Source organism: Schistocerca americana, chromosome 3, assembly GCF_021461395.2.
Source record: "Schistocerca americana isolate TAMUIC-IGC-003095 chromosome 3, iqSchAmer2.1, whole genome shotgun sequence".
In the NCBI taxonomy this organism is placed as follows: Eukaryota; Metazoa; Arthropoda; class Insecta; order Orthoptera; family Acrididae; genus Schistocerca; species Schistocerca americana.
In genome coordinates, this window is record NC_060121.1 from 273,010,314 (window position 1) to 273,027,322 (window position 17,009).

A 17,009-nucleotide genomic window follows, 5' to 3' on the forward strand; every position below is an offset into this window, starting at 1 on the left:
CGAAAACCGCGCACAGCGGACGGTATGCATACGGGTCATTATTAGCCATAAACTTTAGAGGCCCGCATCAGCTTTTTGTCCCGCAGCGCGAAAGGTCAAGCACGCAGAACGTAGATGCGTTCGTGGCAAGCCGACGAGATATGAATATGAGTTGCTTTGTGCGAGCATGCACCACTGTGCAGTCTCACGTAAAAAACATCCCATCAACGCACTTCTCGTCTTCTACTTCTTCTGTCCTTGGTTGTTCCACCGGTACCAGTTACGTCAAAATTTTATAGTAGTAATTTATCGTCCGGCCATCCAGTAGCTTTGAAAGTCTACGAACAAATGTTTTGCCAAAGGAATAGATTCAGGAATCCTACCGTCTCTTATCCAAGCGAAACCATTCTCCATTTGCTTCGTATTTCTTAATATCATCGATGACATTCTTATGATGCTGGCAGAGAGAAGTAACAGAACAACTAAGACCCTCGATGGATTTCAAATATACATACCACAATTTTTGTTTAGGCTTCATTTTCGAAGAACTGCTAGAGGACTGCTTGAAAAGACCACACAATGCTTTCTCTCTTTTTCTTGTCTCATTAGTCTTCCGACTAATTTGATGCAGCCCGCCAAGAATTCCTCTCCCTTGCCAACCAATCTTAAGAGTGACACTTCCACCAAATGCCTTTAGTTATTTGTTGGATATACTCGTATTTCAATATCTTCTACCCCTGCTGTTTTTCTACAGCTTCCTCTATTACCATGGAACTTTTTCTTGATGTCTTAATACATGTCCTACCATCCTGTCCCTTGTCCTTATCAGCGTTTTCCACACGTTCCTCTCCTAGCGCCTTCTGCAGAGAACCTCCTCGTTTCTTATCTTCTGAGTCCACCTGATTTTCAACATCCTTATTAGCACCACATCTCAAACATTTCGTTTCTCTTATTTTTCGATTTTCCTAGAGTTTGTGATTCAGTACTGTCCAATGTTGTGCTCCAAACGAGCATTCTCCGAAAGTTCTTCCTCAAATTAATGTTAATATTTGATTCTGGTAGACTAGTTTTGGCCAGAAATGACCTCTTTGCCTAAGCCAGTCTGCTCTTAGAATCCATGCTTTGTCCGCCATATATCATTTTCCTTCCAAATTAACCGTGTTCTATCACTTCGTCTATTTTGTCGTCGCCAAATTCAGATGTTAACTTTGTCGATAATCTCATTTCTGCTACTCCTCATTACATTCGCCTTTCTTCAGTTTACACCCAATACATGTTCTGTGTACTGTTCATCCCATTCAGGAGGTCACACAGATATTCCTCACTTTCACTAAGGATAGTAATGTCACCAGCGAATCTTGTCAATTAATATCATTTCACCTTGAATTTTAATCCCACTCTTGAACATTCCTTTTATTTCAATCATTGCGTCTTCAGCGTATAGATTCAACAGTAGGGGCGAAAGACTACAGCTCCGTTGTATAACCCTCTTAATCCAAGAACTTCGTCCTTGGTCTTACATTCATGTTTTTCTGTGTTGATTCTTGTACATGTTTTATATTATCGGTCTTTGTCTTTAGCTTATACACACTTCCATGAGGACTTAGAACACTTTGAAACAGTTTGCACTGTCGAAACCTTTTTGTGGGTCGACAAATGTCATGAATGTGTCTCCATTTTTCTTACGTCTTGCTTCCGTTATCAAGCGCATCGTCAGAACTACCTCTCCGGTGCTGTCACCATACCTAAAGCCAAACTAATCGTCATGTAATAGATTCTCAGTTTCCTTTTCCATTCTTTTGCATATTATACTTGTCAGAAACGTGGATGCATGTGATGTTAAACTGACTGTGCGATATTTCTCACACTTATCTGCCCTTGCTATCTTCTGGATTTTGTGGATGATATGTCTCAAGACACGTAGATTCCACAGACCAACTTGAATAGTCGTTTCGTTGCTGCTTCCCCCAGTGATTTTAGTAATTCCGAAGGAATGTTGTCTGTGCCTTCAGCGTTATTTGTTGACAGGTCTTCCATAACTCTACTATACTCTGACTCTAGTACTGGACACGTTATGTGTTCCATACTAATCCGTACCAAATCATATTCCTGTCCCGTCATAGTTAATTCCCGTCTCTCCGCCTGTCAACGCGCTTCGTTGAAACCTTCAACGTACTCTTTCGATCTATAGGAATTATTCTTGCACACTTTATGTTGACGCCTTTGCTTTTAATTTCACCGAAAGTTGTTTCATAGCCTATATTTTAAAATGAGCACAAATCTAGTTTCTTTTGTGAAGTTGTGCATTTGAATAACGTGATATTATCTTGAAATTATTTCCATTTCATCTTGGTACACATTGTCGGCCTGAATCATATGTGTAAATGTTGTTGGGTAAACTATAAGAGCCGGCCGTTGTGGTCGAGCGGTTTTAGGCGCTGCTATGGTCGTAGGTTCGAATCCTGCCTCGGGCATGGATGTGTGTGATGTCCTTAGGTTAGTTAGGTTTAAGTAGTTCTACGTTCTAGGGGACTGATGACCTCAGATGGCAAGTTCCATAGTGCTCAGAGGTATTGAACCATTTAAACTATATTATTTTACAGCATTCCATTTGTGTACAAGTCTTCGTTTAAATGTTTTACAGCATTGATATTGGTGCAAAATTTAACTAGTTTCCATTGAATGCACTTATCTTTTTTTAACTTATATTGTTTATTGATCCCTTAACTTACATTAATTGATGTTTGCTTGGTGTTTGCCGTGTTTTCTGCAGTCTGTTTGTGTTCCAGTTTTCTGCGAGTTGGGGTGCGTGGGAGTGGCGCCACGTTCCGCTTCGGTGCTCAGAAGCTGTGGCGTGTCGTCTAATGGGAAGTGACTCCCGGTCGGGTCCGGGCGTTTAGGTGTTGTTTTGGACGGCTGGTCTGCTGCTTCCGGCATTTTAAGTTACGTCACCTTTTGTCCAGGGAAGGCTGGAGACACTGCCCATTTGATAAATATCTAACATTGTAAGTAGGCTGTTTAGGTTTTTATGTTGGTAACGCCACGTAGCGCTCTATATGAAAATCACTGACTGTGCTGTGTGAAGGCTGTGGTTGGTTTGCATTGTTGGAGTATATGCTATTGTAGTATTGGGCAGTTAGCTGTTAACAGCGCGTAGCGTTGCGCAGTTGGAGGTGAGCCGCCAGCAGTGGTGGATGTGGGGAGTGAGAGGGCGTAGTTTTGAGAGCGGATGATCTGGACGTGTGTCCATCGGGAGACAGTAAATTTGTAAGACTGGATGTCATGAACTGATATATATATAATGACTTTTGAACACTATTAAGGTAAATACATTGTTTCTATCGAAATCTTTCATTTTCTAACTATGCCTATCAGTAGTTAGTGCCTTCACTAGTTTGAATCTTTTATTTAGCTCTATATGAAAATCACTGACTGTGCTGTGTGAAGGCTGTGGTTGGTTTGCATTGTTGGAGTATATGCTGTTGTAGTATTGGGCAGTTAGCTGTTAACAGCGGCCGGCCGAAGTGGCCGTGCGGTTAAAGGCGCTGCAGTCTGGAACCGCAAGACCGCGACGGTCGCAGGTTCGAATCCTGCCTCGGGCATGGATGTTTGTGATGTCCTTAGGTTAGTTAGGTTTAACTAGTTCTAAGTTCTAGGGGACTAATGACCTCAGCAGTTGAGTCCCATAGTGCTCAGAGCCATTTTTTTTGTTAACAGCGCGTAGCATTGCGCAGTTGGAGGTGAGCCGCCAGCAGTGGTGGATGTGGGGAGTGAGAGGGCGTAGTTTTGAGAGCGGATGATCTGGACGTGTGTCCATCAGAGACAGTAAATTTGTAAGACTGGATGTCATGAACTGATATATATATATATATATATATATATATATATATATATATATATATATATAATGACTTTTGAACACTATTAAGGTAAATACATTGTTTCTATCGAAATCTTTCATTTTCTAACTATGCCTATCAGTAGTTAATGCCTTCACTAGTTTGAATCTTTTATTTAGCTGGCAGTAGTGGCATTCGCTGTATTGCAGTAGTTCAAGTAACGAAGATTTTTGTGAGGTAAGTGATTCATGAAAGGTATAGGTTATTGTCAGTCAGGGCCATTCTTTTGTACAGATTATTGAAAATCAGATTGCGTTGCGCTAAAAATATTGTGTGTCAGTTTAGTGTTTATCAGAATAAGTAAATAGAGAAATGTCTGAGTACGTTCAGTTCTGCTCAGCTGTTTGAAGATCAAATAACGTAGAGGTTTATCAGCACAGCAAATCATTAATTTTTCGAAGGGGACGTTTCAACATCCCTCATGTACTTAAAAAAAAAATTACCTTCGCTTGCCAATGAATTATATTAAGTGTAACGTATTGTCCTGGTTGTGTTAAAAAAATGGTTCAAATGGCTCTGAACACTATGGGACTTAACTTCTAAGGTCATCAGTCCCCTAGAACTTAGAACTACTTAAACCTAACTAACCTAAGGACATCAGCCGGCCGAAGTGGCCGTGCGGTTAAAGGCGCTGCAGTCTGGAACCGCAGGACCGCTACGGTCGCAGGTTCGAATCCTGCCTCGGGCATGGATGTTTGTGATGTCCTTAGGTTAGTTAGGTTTAACTAGTTCTAAGTTCTAGGGGACTAATGACCTCAGCAGTTGAGTCCCATAGTGCTCAGAGCCATTTGAACCTAAGGACATCACACACATCCATGCCCGAGGCAGGATTCGAACTTGCGACCATAGCGGTCACGCGGTTCCAGACTGTAGCGCCTTTAACCGCTTGGCCACACCGGCCGGCACCTGGTTGTGTATTGCTAAAAAAAAATCTGAGCCACCTTTAAATTACTTCAGATTTATTGTTCATTAAGTAATTTTAATTTGCTGCTTGCGTGAAAAGGAAGTTATTGGTCATTTTGGATATTCTTTTTAAGACGGCCATGTGTTGATTGTATGTTAGCTATATTATAAATGTGGTCTTTAATAAATTGTTAATTTATTAATCTACTAGTTGTTGTGTTTAAGGAGTGACGTGATAGGTGCCTTGATCTTCCATGCTAATCCTGACTTCCTAAGTCACAACATTCATGACGAGTCAGGTATGAGATAAGTGAGTCGGGCAGAGCCCGCTTCTGTTGCACAGTGAATGGAATATCACCATCTAATGGCGACGTCGTCAAACGTTGTACTGGCACTCAAGGAGAGCATCGTTTTAAGCTATGCAGCGGTTATTGTGTTCCCTTATTGTCCTGCTAAACTTGCTCTCTGCTTACATCTAATAGGCTCGATTTCCTTTCCGCGCCAATCGCGTTATTTGTTAGCGGATGTCTCACGCTAAAAGTACATCCTTACTAAAAATATTCTCTTCTAAAAGTACACAGTTCATAGGTACTGTATAGTTTGCTGGTATCTGAAAACCAGCATGTCCTGCAGATTGCAACGATAAACGACTTTGTCAACGCATCATACCTGTGACACTCATTTCATTATTTCAGAATAATAAAACGCAAGCTACCCTTCTTTCAACTCTTTAGATGTCCCCTGGAAATTTTATCTGGTAAGCATTTCATACCAAGCAACAATACTCCACAAGAAGACGGACAATGGAGGTATTCTCTTTAGTAACAGTGCACAGGCTTTCCAGGGGCAGTACATATTGGCATTTTGTTGGAGCTTGCTGTGGGATCCCAAAATCAAAATTACTCGATGTTTCAGCGTTCGATCTATCCGCCATCTTCAGGAAAGACGCTGCAACTGCTGAATCCCGCTGAAAACCGATTCCAAAGCTGGAAACGATCGTCCTATGTAGCCTACCGTCCTGTATTGGGCGCATGCACAGTCCAACACCTGTGCTGCCCCCAAAGACGGGTTGTTGCACCGCCCGTAGTAAACGACAGCGTTACGACGCATCGCAGTCAGACTATCAGCAAACACTCGTGCCGACCGCACCAAAGAACGTTGCACGTTCATGCGGAATAAAACAGAGTTGCACATACTTCTAAAAATAAAACTTTTGTCTCTATTATCAAGTTGTCTTCCGACCCAATTTCAGTTGCCTCCTTATAAACACGTTCTGGAAACCGGACGCACCAGCCACTATTAGGGTTGCGTCACGCTTTAAACGTATATCTCATTTAAACAGTGCTCCGCTACCGCCGATTTTTCAGGCTGTTGTAGCCTCGTATGACGAGTAGTTCCACCCACCAGTCCTGAATTGTGCGCATTACCTGCCCTTCTCACTATGACACGGAATTTTGTATACGCGGAGCTGCCTAGGTCCCAAATCTCCAAGTCCCAAAACCCAAATCATCCTTGATGGAGTCGTGTTGTGCCCTAATCTTTGCAGATGGACAGAAAACATTCTTAATATCAAATCTCCTTAAGACTGTTCCAGTCATTAAGGGTCTCACGCCAACTTAAGAAATGAGAGCCACCGATCTATACTGCTCTTCACGCATCTTCAAGACGGTCCAAATCCTTTACATCGACGAATCTTCTCAGATTATCAGTTTCCCTTACACGTACGCCAAGTGTGCCAGATTCTATGTTAGACTATACACGTCAGAAATAGCTGTTTACAAGTGGAGGACTTTAAGGATAGAGCAGTGAGAACATCGGCTCTGAAACCCAAATGTTTCGGGAGATGCGCTGACGCTTTTTGTCTAGACCCGGGGACATGATGTATTTGGATCACTTCAAATGTCTTCATGCCAACGTCAAGTCACACGTTTACCATGGAGGATTAAAATGAAAGATTGGAGTTTTGGATGTAATAATTTACGAAAACGTGATGGTATTCTTGGAAATTACCAGAAACGGACGAATAATGACCGACATTTTCATGAATAAAGTTGCCACCCGCCGTGCTAAGGCAGTTACGTCCTTAGGACTCTGGTTGTTTGTTGTTGTGGTCCTCAACCCGAATACTGGTTTGATGCAGCTCTCCATGCTAATCTATCCCGTGCAAGCCGCTTGATTTCTGCATAACTATCGGAACCTAATTCCAACTGAATCTGCTTACTTTTTTTTATCCCTTGGTCTTCCTCTACAGATTTTGTTTCCATTAGCAAATTAACACTTCCATGGTGCGTCATTATGTGTCCTATCAATCGATCCATTCTTTCAGTCAAGTTGTACCATAAATTTATTTCTCTAATTCGATTCATTACCACCTCATTTGTTATTCCATCAACCCATCTAATCATCTTCATTTGTCTACATCATCACATTTCAAAAGCTTCTGTTCCCACCTTGTCTGAACGGCTTATCGTCCTATAGTTTTTTTCCCTTATATAGATCTTCTACGTATAATTTCCACCTTTCAGCTTTCCCTTCATTGAATAGTACTGGCTTGCCATGTGAGCTTTTTTATACTCATTTAGCTGCTTCTCTTTCTTCCAATGTGCTCTTTTGTTAAAGCGTAGGGGTGTCGTCTGTGTTTCCCCTAGTTATGCGCGTTTCTACAACCCTGAATCTGTGATCTAGCTATTCCTAGGTAGACGTTTTCCTCAGACTATTCGCTTCGGGAACAGCATATGCCCTGTGTAGCAGAGTCCCTTGCACAGAAAGTGTTATTTCTGACGGAGATAATTTAACAAAGGAAATGGCACAGTTGTCGTCTGTGTTTAAGGAAAATGGATACTCCGAGAAGTAGATTAGTTGGGCTACGAAATTTGGATCACCTCAGGACGTGCAAGAAGAAGAGTATAGATCTGTGGCTTTTATTCCTTATGCCAGGATCGCATCCTTTCAGAGTGGAAGAATTTTAAGGAATATTAATATCAAGAGTGTGTTCCATCCATCTACCAAAATTAGCCGGCCGGCGTGGCCGAGCGGTTCTAGGCGTTACAGTCTGGAACCGCGCGACCGCTACGGTAGCAGGTTCGAATCCTGTCTCGGGCATGGATGTGTGTGATATCCTTAGGTTAGTTAGGTTTAAGTAGTTCTAAGTTCTAGGGGACTGATGACCTCATAAGTTAAGTCCCATAGTGCTCAGAGAAATTTGAACCATTTTTGAACCAAAATTAGGGAACTATTCGACTCCGTCAAAGATGATTTGTGGCTTTGGTCAGACTGGGTAGTCTTACATCAGTTGGTAGATTCGGACAGTTCAGCACAAGTGCACAGAACGTGGCCGTCACACCAGGCTAGAACAACGTGAAAATTCGGCGGTCGAAGAGCTGTGTTTAAACGAGGTACGCGGGATGAGATCTGGCAAGATCCTTAGAGTTACGATACGTGCTGTTTTTGGGACAGTTTTTATAAGGAGTCTACTGAAGTTAGGTTGGCAGACACCTTGACTGATAGATACTCCTCTTAGCAGGACATGAAATCCAGTATTATCCCTATAAAAGTTCTACTTTCTGTGGTGTGACCTGTTTGAGTCTTTGAGGCTGACATTTGGTTCGATAAATCGTCAGCCCCGGAGTCCACTAGGGGCGGCGCCATAAGCGCAGTACTGCGGGCAGTGCGTGTTGGGTGGCGCACGTGCTTTGTACGGTAGGGGGGATTATATAAAAGGACGAGTTCCAGTCTTGATATGAGTTTTCCACAGGACTCAGTGGTAGCAGCATCTCTCCTGAAGTTGGCGGACAGATGGCCCTTCGAAATATCATGATTATTTTCAGATGTAGCAGCTAACCCGAGGAGATTACCAGTCTCTTTAGTACATATGTTGGTTCTTCTACGTGTTTTGCCACTGAAACGCAGGCTTTTATTCTCAATCTCCACATTTTCTATGCGATGGTTCCAATTTAAGTTGTTAGTAGTTGTAATCCCTAAGCATTTAGTTCAATGTATAGTCCTTAAATTTGTGTTATTTATTGCGTAAAACAATTTAACAGATTTTTTGGTACTTGTGTACAGAACATCACATTTTTAGTGTTCAGGGCCGATTGCCATTTACCGCACCAAGCAATCATCTAAATAATTTTGCAACTCGCTCTTGTGTTCTGATGACTTTACTAGAGGTATACGACAGCATCATCTGCAACAGTGTAAGAGGGTTGTTCAGATTGTCTCGTAAATGGTTTATTTAGATCAGCGATCCCCAAACTCTTCTACCTGATACCTCCATTTGCAACTGCAGAGAATCTCATGCCCCCTATGTTTACTTATTTTATTTATTAAGTAATGTTTTTGCTTCTTTCGAAAAACTTTATTTAACAATAATATGCAATCCGAACTTTAGTAATAGAGAATTATCGGTTGTAGAGTACTGCGAAACTATAGTGTTTCAAAGGAATTCTAAGCCACAATAGAACTGTCTTTCTGTTCAAAAAATGTTCAAATGTGTGTGAATTCTTAAGAGACCAAACTGCTGACGTCATCAGTCGCTAGACTTACACCCTACTTAAAGTAACTTAAACTAACTTATGCTAAGAACAACACACACGCTCATGCCCGAGGGAGGACTCGAACCTCCGGCGGGAGGGGCCGGAAATGTCTTTATGTTTTACTTAAATATCTAACGACATTGTTTTCAATTGAACAACATGTTTCACATCTAACTTTATTTATGTGCTGAAAATCACAAGCAAATTTCAAAACATTAGGAGGCGGTTGAAATTGTTGTTCTAGGCGAATGACAACAGATCAAGTGTGAGAAAATCAAAGAATAAATTGTTTATCCTTAATCACTCCTGAGCGTTTGGTTTCATACAAGTTAAAGCGTATCTAAAGTCACTCTCCACGTGTAGGTGACTGCGGTGTTTTGTTTTCGTGACGGCTAATGTCGAGAATCCGGTCTCGTATGGACATTGAAGGCTTCTTTTACCAGTGACGCATAAATAGGAAGAAACTGGCCCAAAATTCTTCCAATCCCATTCGTTGACACTATTCTTTAGTACTTGACTCGCATTTAAATTCTTTTGCATCCTCTCGTATTTCATCAGGAGGTGCATGCATATCAACTGTGAAGGGTGATCTTGCTAGGATAGTGATGGAAGCTGAAGAAATAAAATAAAATTTGTGCAACAGCCGGGACTTGAATCCTGGTCTTCTTGCTTACTAGGCAGAAATGCTGACCATTACACCAACGCAGTACTATGGTCAGCATAGTAAGCAAGAAGACCCGAGTTCGAGTTCCAGCCGTGGCACAAATTTTAATTCATTTCTTCAGCTTCCATAATTATGGTAGATAAACGTGAGACTTAAATGTCTTGGGGAAATTTTAATTATAAGATCTACATAATCTTGCAAGATTTGCACTGTTCGTCGAACATGAATCTTAATATGTCATTCATTATAGTGTTCTTCTAGCAGACATTGTCACTTAATGTATTAAACCAATAAAAATACTGTTAATTCTACAGAGCACAAGATGCGTAATGTTGAATTGGGAATGCAGAGCACAGACTGAAGAATGTGTCGTGTCAGCAATAACTTGGTGAAGGGCACAAAGGAATTACGGACATTGACTGCGAGAGAACATTGATTTAAATCAATGGGAAAAGTTGAAAATTTGTGCCCGACCGGGATTCGAACCCGGGCCTCCAACATACTAAGCAGATGCTTTGACCACTTTATTTTCTTTCACTTTGTTCGTCATTGCTCTCGGCGTCTTGTCTGGACAGACGTCACATGTCAGCACTTTCAGTTCGTCATTGAATACTTCCCCCCTTTTTTTAATTACAGAGTGCAGCCAGCCCTCTGATCGAACACGCTGAGCTACAGTGCATGCTTGATCAGTGGTGCATATTTAAGGGCTCAATGAACTACCTAGAGACTGACTGCTGAGCCATCCTGACATAGTGGTCATCGCAACTGCTCAGACTACCCTAGCATGCCTCCCCTCAGACACAAACTATCAGCTTAGCCAAACATTCCTAATGCACTTGCCCATTATCCTCGTTACTTGTGGCATTTCGCCGATTTCCGTAATAGTCCTAACCTGATGTACGTCCGCACCGAAGTGACTATTGGTCGTCCCCTTACAGAATCGGCGAAATCCTGCGAATAATGAGGATAAAGGGGAAGGAGCACTACATTAGTAGTGTGTGGATAAGTTGAGAATTTCGGGCTGACAGGAGGCGTGCTAGGGTAGTCCGTGAATTGCGATGACCACTGTGTCCGGATGGCTTTATCGGCACGGTAGCTCAGCGGTTTCGTCACGGAGCTCGCTGGTGCCAGTAATAAAGAAACTGAGTGAAGGGATCAATAACGAACTTCAACGGATGTCATGTGACGTCCGCTACGACCAAATACAACGGGCGAAATGCAAGTGGTCATAGCATCCACGTAGTGAGTCGGAGACCGAGGTTCGAATCCCGGTCCGGCACAAATTTCTAACTTTCCCCATTGATTTAAATCAATGCCCACTCGCAGCCAGTTCCTGTGATTTCTTTGTGTCTTAATTCGTAGTGGCTGTTGGATCAAAATGGTGTCTGTTCTTTCGGACATGTCATATATATACAGGGTGTTTCCGCAAGAGCGTGCAAAAACGTAACAGAACGTAGAGAACGCAACATTGAAAAATTTGAGGTAGGGAACCGGGGGTGTAGAAATCAGCTTAAGGAGATATGGAGGTAAACTTGACTACCGTTGTGTCTAACGGTACTGTTTTCCAGCTTATTTACAACTAATATGCGTACAAGTTTACAAGTACTGTGTTGTTTATTTACATGTACATTCTCGATTTCCTGCAAGGAAACCAGGACGACGAACCTGATTACTAGGAAGTAATGCCTGGTCGCTGGATTGTAAGGGGAGGTCCTATTCCATAGCCTACGAGGTCACCTAACGTGAATCATCTTGAGTATTTCCATCGGGGATATACTAAGTCACTTGTGTATGAGACCCCAGTGGATACGGAAATGGAATCAGTTGCAAGAATTGTGGCCGGCCGGGGTGGCCGTGCGGTTCTAGGCGCTTCAGTCTGGAACCGCGTGACCGCTACGGTCGCAGGTTCGAATCCTGCCTCGGGCATGGATGTGTGTGATGTCCTTACGTTAGTTAGGTTTAAGTAGTTCTAAGTTCTAGGGGACTGATGAACTCAGAAGTTAAGTCCCATAGTGCTCAGAGCCATTTGCAAGAATTGTAGCTGTCTGTGCCGTTATTCGAAACACACCAGAGATATTTGTCAGCATGTGTCAGAATCTTGTTCGCCGACGTCACGCTTGCATTGAGGTTGATGACTGACACTTTGGGAACGTTTTGTAAGATACAGTACAAATGATACGTCCATTGTGTCATTGATGGTATTTGCAGTTAACTGTATCTAATTAAATAAAAAAGTACACAGTACTGTGATTTTATTCCCATTATCTCCTTACGCTGACTTCACCGACCCAAAATTGCCTGCATCAAGCTGTTCAGTGGAGCATCATCATTGTTCTGTTAAATTTTTGCACTCTCTTACGGAAACACCCAGTACAAAATTATGACTTATCCGACTGTGCCCACCAACAAATCTCTCACGACCTTCCCTCCCCAACCCCCCCCCCCCCCCCTCCCGCCCGTCAAGGTTGGGATCAACAGCAACAGGCCTATAACAGTACTTGTTTGGAGAGCTCTTGATATCGCCTCGGATTCATTAAATGACTTCGTGTCAGTTACTACGAACTGTGGATTTAGGAAATCACGAAGCGAGTCGCACAACTGACAAGGGGAAGGCCTCAGACACGGCCAACCGATTCGGCTCAAATTTGGCAGGTCTCTTGTGTACAACCTAAAACGAAGGAATCTAAGATATTTTGGGTCAACACCCCCGCGTTTTTGAGAAAATCGCCCCTAAAGGTTATGACGAGCAATCGTCTCAAAATTGGAGGGCTCGATAGATAATTGTAAATACAGCATTTTTCATCATCATCAGCCTAATGACGGAAAACAACCCTTTCCGATTGCCTTCTATAAGGCTCGTGCTGGACACCTTCACTCTTCCAGGTTCACAACCATGATATGACGAAGACGCAACCGGGACAACATAACTCTCCCCGCGTGGATTCTGTCCCGTGCCTCGCTGTAAACAAGCGTCGCGCGGTTGGCTATCTGTGATCCCTCGTGAGGAATTCGCAGCACTCTTACAGGGCTTAAAAGTTTAATACTTAAGTAACTCACGGCGTTTGCAAAATTAGTTTGACTACCTTATTATTATCATTCCTTATTGATTTACTTACCTTATTAACCCTCCTATCCCTATCAATTGAGATACGGAAAAACACAAACGAATAATATCAGCTAGGTTTCTTCGAGATTCGAACCCGGGTTCTCCGATTCCCAGGCAGTTATCTTGGCCGTTTCTCTATCGATGATGGCGGCGAGAGGAGTTTACCATGTGGGTACAAAAGCGGCAGTTGTAAAAGTTTCTTACCTCGATTTCTGGAAAAGTTTGCGTTTGCGGACCCCATACCTGATGATGAAAAATGCTGTCTTTACAATTATCTATCGATCCCTCCAATGTTGAGTCGATTGTTCGTCATTACCTTTGGGGGTGATTTTCTCAAAAACGAGGGGGTGTTGACCCAAAATATCTTAGATTCTTCGTTTTAGGTTGTACACAAGCGACCTGCCAAATTTGAGCCGAATCGGTTGGCCATGTCTGAGGCCTTCCCCTTGTGAGGCAGAACGCCACAGGCGCTCACGCCCTCGAGCAGACAGTCTGCGCTGGTACGGAGCACTGCTCTTACCTGCTGCTTGGGAGTGTCGCGCCGCCGCTGGCAGACAAAGGCGTTGCGGACGGCGCAGGAGCGGTCGTTCCAGCGGAAGGAGCGGTCGCGGTGTCCGGCCAGCGAGCGCCGCACCTCCACGCAGTTCTGCTCGGCCAGCGCGTCGTCGTTGGGCTGCTGCGGGAACCAGTCTGCCGGCACCACACAACACGGACACGCTGCCGTTACTTGCGAACACTGTCTAGTGTGCTTCTGGCACATGAAGCCACTCTTACACAGATATAAGGCATAATTTAAAATAACGTCTTTACTATTTTGCGTATAATTATGAATTATTTAAGAACAACCATTTCAAAAGAATAAGTAGTATACTAAGAACCTTTAGACTGTAATTTTTCCTCCTATCTACGTAATTATGTAGCTCTCAATTCGTTCGAGCAATCAGTAATTCATAACATGAAACGCAGTCATAGCTCATTCACTCAAAATGATTCAGAAATTTTACTTGTTAGAATGAAATCAGGCGATGAATCTTCTTCTCTGGAGGCTCGTGCTTTGCGGCAGTCTGCTAATCTGTAAAAATAAAATGCCTCGTAATTTTTGGGAGCGTTGTATAATCAGTCCAGAAACATCAGATTAAGCGGATATTTGGCTTTAATGAAGTTTGACCTTCTGAAGAAGTAATGGAGCTCTTGGATTATTAAATGCAGGTTCGTATCCAGTCTTTCGGAAGTTCCCTTCTGATTAACAACTACGCAATATATCGAAGAATATCATTAATTCTCAAATGTCAAATACACACCTTTTGTATGAAGGAGCAATATATATGTATATTTCCCTTTTAATTTGCCGGCCGCGGTGGCCGTGCGGTTCTGGCGCTGCAGTCCGGAACCGCGGGACTGCTACGGTCGCAGGTTCGAATCCTGCCTCGAGCATGGGTGTGTGTGATGTCCTTAGGTTAGTTAGGTTTAAGTAGTTCTAAGTTCTAGGGGACTTATGACCTAAGATGTTGAGTCCCATAGTGCTCAGACCCATTTGAACCATTTTTGAACCTTTTAATCGTACAGTTCGTATCAGTTATCTTCCGTCATAAATCTCAATAATCAAATTACAGTTCTTCAAACAAAGCTCAGGCTAATCGGCACGAAGACAATCTCGGAAGCTTTTTTTCTAACAACCACCAGAGAGAGTACTACAAAGAATAATTATACGCTCATGGAATAGCTATTGTATGAAACTATTTTGCGCATGGATTCTGCGAGTACGAAGATAGAAAATTAGTAAACGTCATTCAAGGGTAGAATTGTATCAGGATAATTCATCGAATATAAAGAGATATTACAAGACGTAAGAAATTATAGTTATGTCAACATTTGTTTTGTGTAAGTCTATAAATAGTTGAGGCAGTAGTGTCTCGATCTCTTTTTGTCGTTTTATTCCACCTCATCTTGCCTTACGTTGTCTGCATTGTGTTAGCTCGTTTGACCGCTTATTGTGAAAATATGCACATCAAAAAAAATTTTGCATCACATTGGTTCCGAGAGTTCCGGAACATGTACAGAAAATTGGAATCGAGGTCAACATAAACATCATTTCCGCCCTTTTTATTGCTCAGTAATACCACACATTGCATGTTGTACCACCATAAAGCGAGACCTCCAGAGGTGGTGTTCCATATTGCTGTACACACCGGTACTTCTAATACCCAGTAGCACGTCCTCTTGCATTGATGCATGCCTGTATTCGTCGTGGCATACTATCCACAAGTTGATCCAGATTGCCCCACTCATCAACGTGGTGGGCCACGTCGTCCATAAACAGCCCTTTTCAATCTAACCCAGGCATGTTCGATAGGGTTCATGTCTGAGAACATGCTGGCCACTCTAGTCGATGTCATTATCCTGAAGGAAGTTATTCACAAGATGTGCACGGTGGGGGCCGCGAATTGCCGTTCATGAGAACCAATGCCTCGCCAATATGCTGCCGAAATGGTTGCATGCACGTATCGTACAGCCATGGACGTCAGGAGTGGTTCAAATCGTTCAAATGGCTCTGAGCACTATGGCACTTAACTTCTGAGGTCATCAGTCCCTTAGCACTACTTAACCTAACTAACCGAAGGACATCACACACACCCATGCCCGAGGCAGGATTCGAACCTACGACCGTAGCGGTCGCGCGGTTCCAGACTGTAGCGCCTAGAACCGCTCGGCCACCCCAGCCGGCGTCAGGAGTGAAGTTGCGCATTATGCAGTCTATTGCGCACAGTTTGAGTCGTAACACGACGTCCTGTGGCTACACGAAAAGCGTCATTCAACATGGTGACGTTGCTGTCAGGGTTCCTCCGAGCCGTAATCCGTAGGTAGCCGTCATCCACTGCAGTAGTAGCCCTTGGGCGGCCTGAGCGAGGCATGTCATGGACAGTTCACATCGCTTTGGTTCACTCCGAGACGCCTGGACACTTCTCTTGTTGAGAGCCCTTCCTGACACAAAATAACAATGCGGACGCCGTTGAACCGCTGTACTGACCGTCTAGGCGTGGTTAGACTACACACACTGATCTGATCTGCTCATGTATGGTTGCTTACATCTTTGGGCGGGGTTAGTGACATCTCTGAATAGTCAAAGGGACTGTGCCTGTGATACAATATCCACAGTCAACGTCAATCTGCTGTTCTGGGGACCGAGGTGATGCAAAACTTTTTTTGATGTGTGTATATACCGTGAAAGTATTCAAAATTTTAATTTCGCAAGTACCTTCCCCTTTATCTGAAAGTAATTATCTTTGTGAGAGGGAACAGTTGTATTATTAAAAAGGAAATGATAGTTAATTTTTCAAGCGAATTCAGGGAAGTGAGATAGGGGGTTTCAATGGACAGAAATTAATTCAAAGCTTAAACTATGAGAAAATTAATTATTTTTTATTTCTACATTACACAGCCCTGCGCGGCGATCGCCCATTTTTTAATAAAATAGAACTCAAAATTAACATACGCATAGGATCTTTGACTGCCAGCATTAATGAATATTGACTTTATAATAACTCGCAAAAATAGCTTTTCCCGTGAATTTAACTTACTTGCAAAAGTGTAAAATTAATTTGGACGGGACTTGCTCAAAGGTTATCGACTTCATTCGTTGATTAACCAATCAAAGTTAAAGAGATAAAGATATTACGAAATATTCAGTTCTACTACGAATCCTGTTTTACGACAAATTTTTAAGACAGTAATTTGTGGTATCTTCTGAAAAAAAGAAGGAAAACTGCCGATAATTCTTCCGGGTTGTATGTCCGTGGTCCATGGAACTCTTCTATCCCTGACATTTCGTCCAAAGCTACGTTGGACGTCTTCGGAGGTGCTCCAGACTCAGCACAACCAGGAGCACCTCCGAAGATGTCCAACGTAGCTTTGGACGAAATGTC

The 17,009-nt window shown here is 42.8% G+C and overlaps 1 protein-coding gene across 1 annotated transcript in view; it reads right to left on the minus strand.

Annotated features, from left to right (window-relative positions):
* LOC124606012 overlaps positions 1 to 17,009 on the minus strand; it is a 532,599-nt gene that overhangs the window by 474,812 nt on the left and 40,778 nt on the right. The window contains exon 4 of the mRNA XM_047137975.1: positions 13,607 to 13,776. Within this exon, the coding sequence (XP_046993931.1) occupies positions 13,607 to 13,776 (170 nt within the window). The remainder of the gene's footprint in view (positions 1 to 13,606; positions 13,777 to 17,009) is intronic.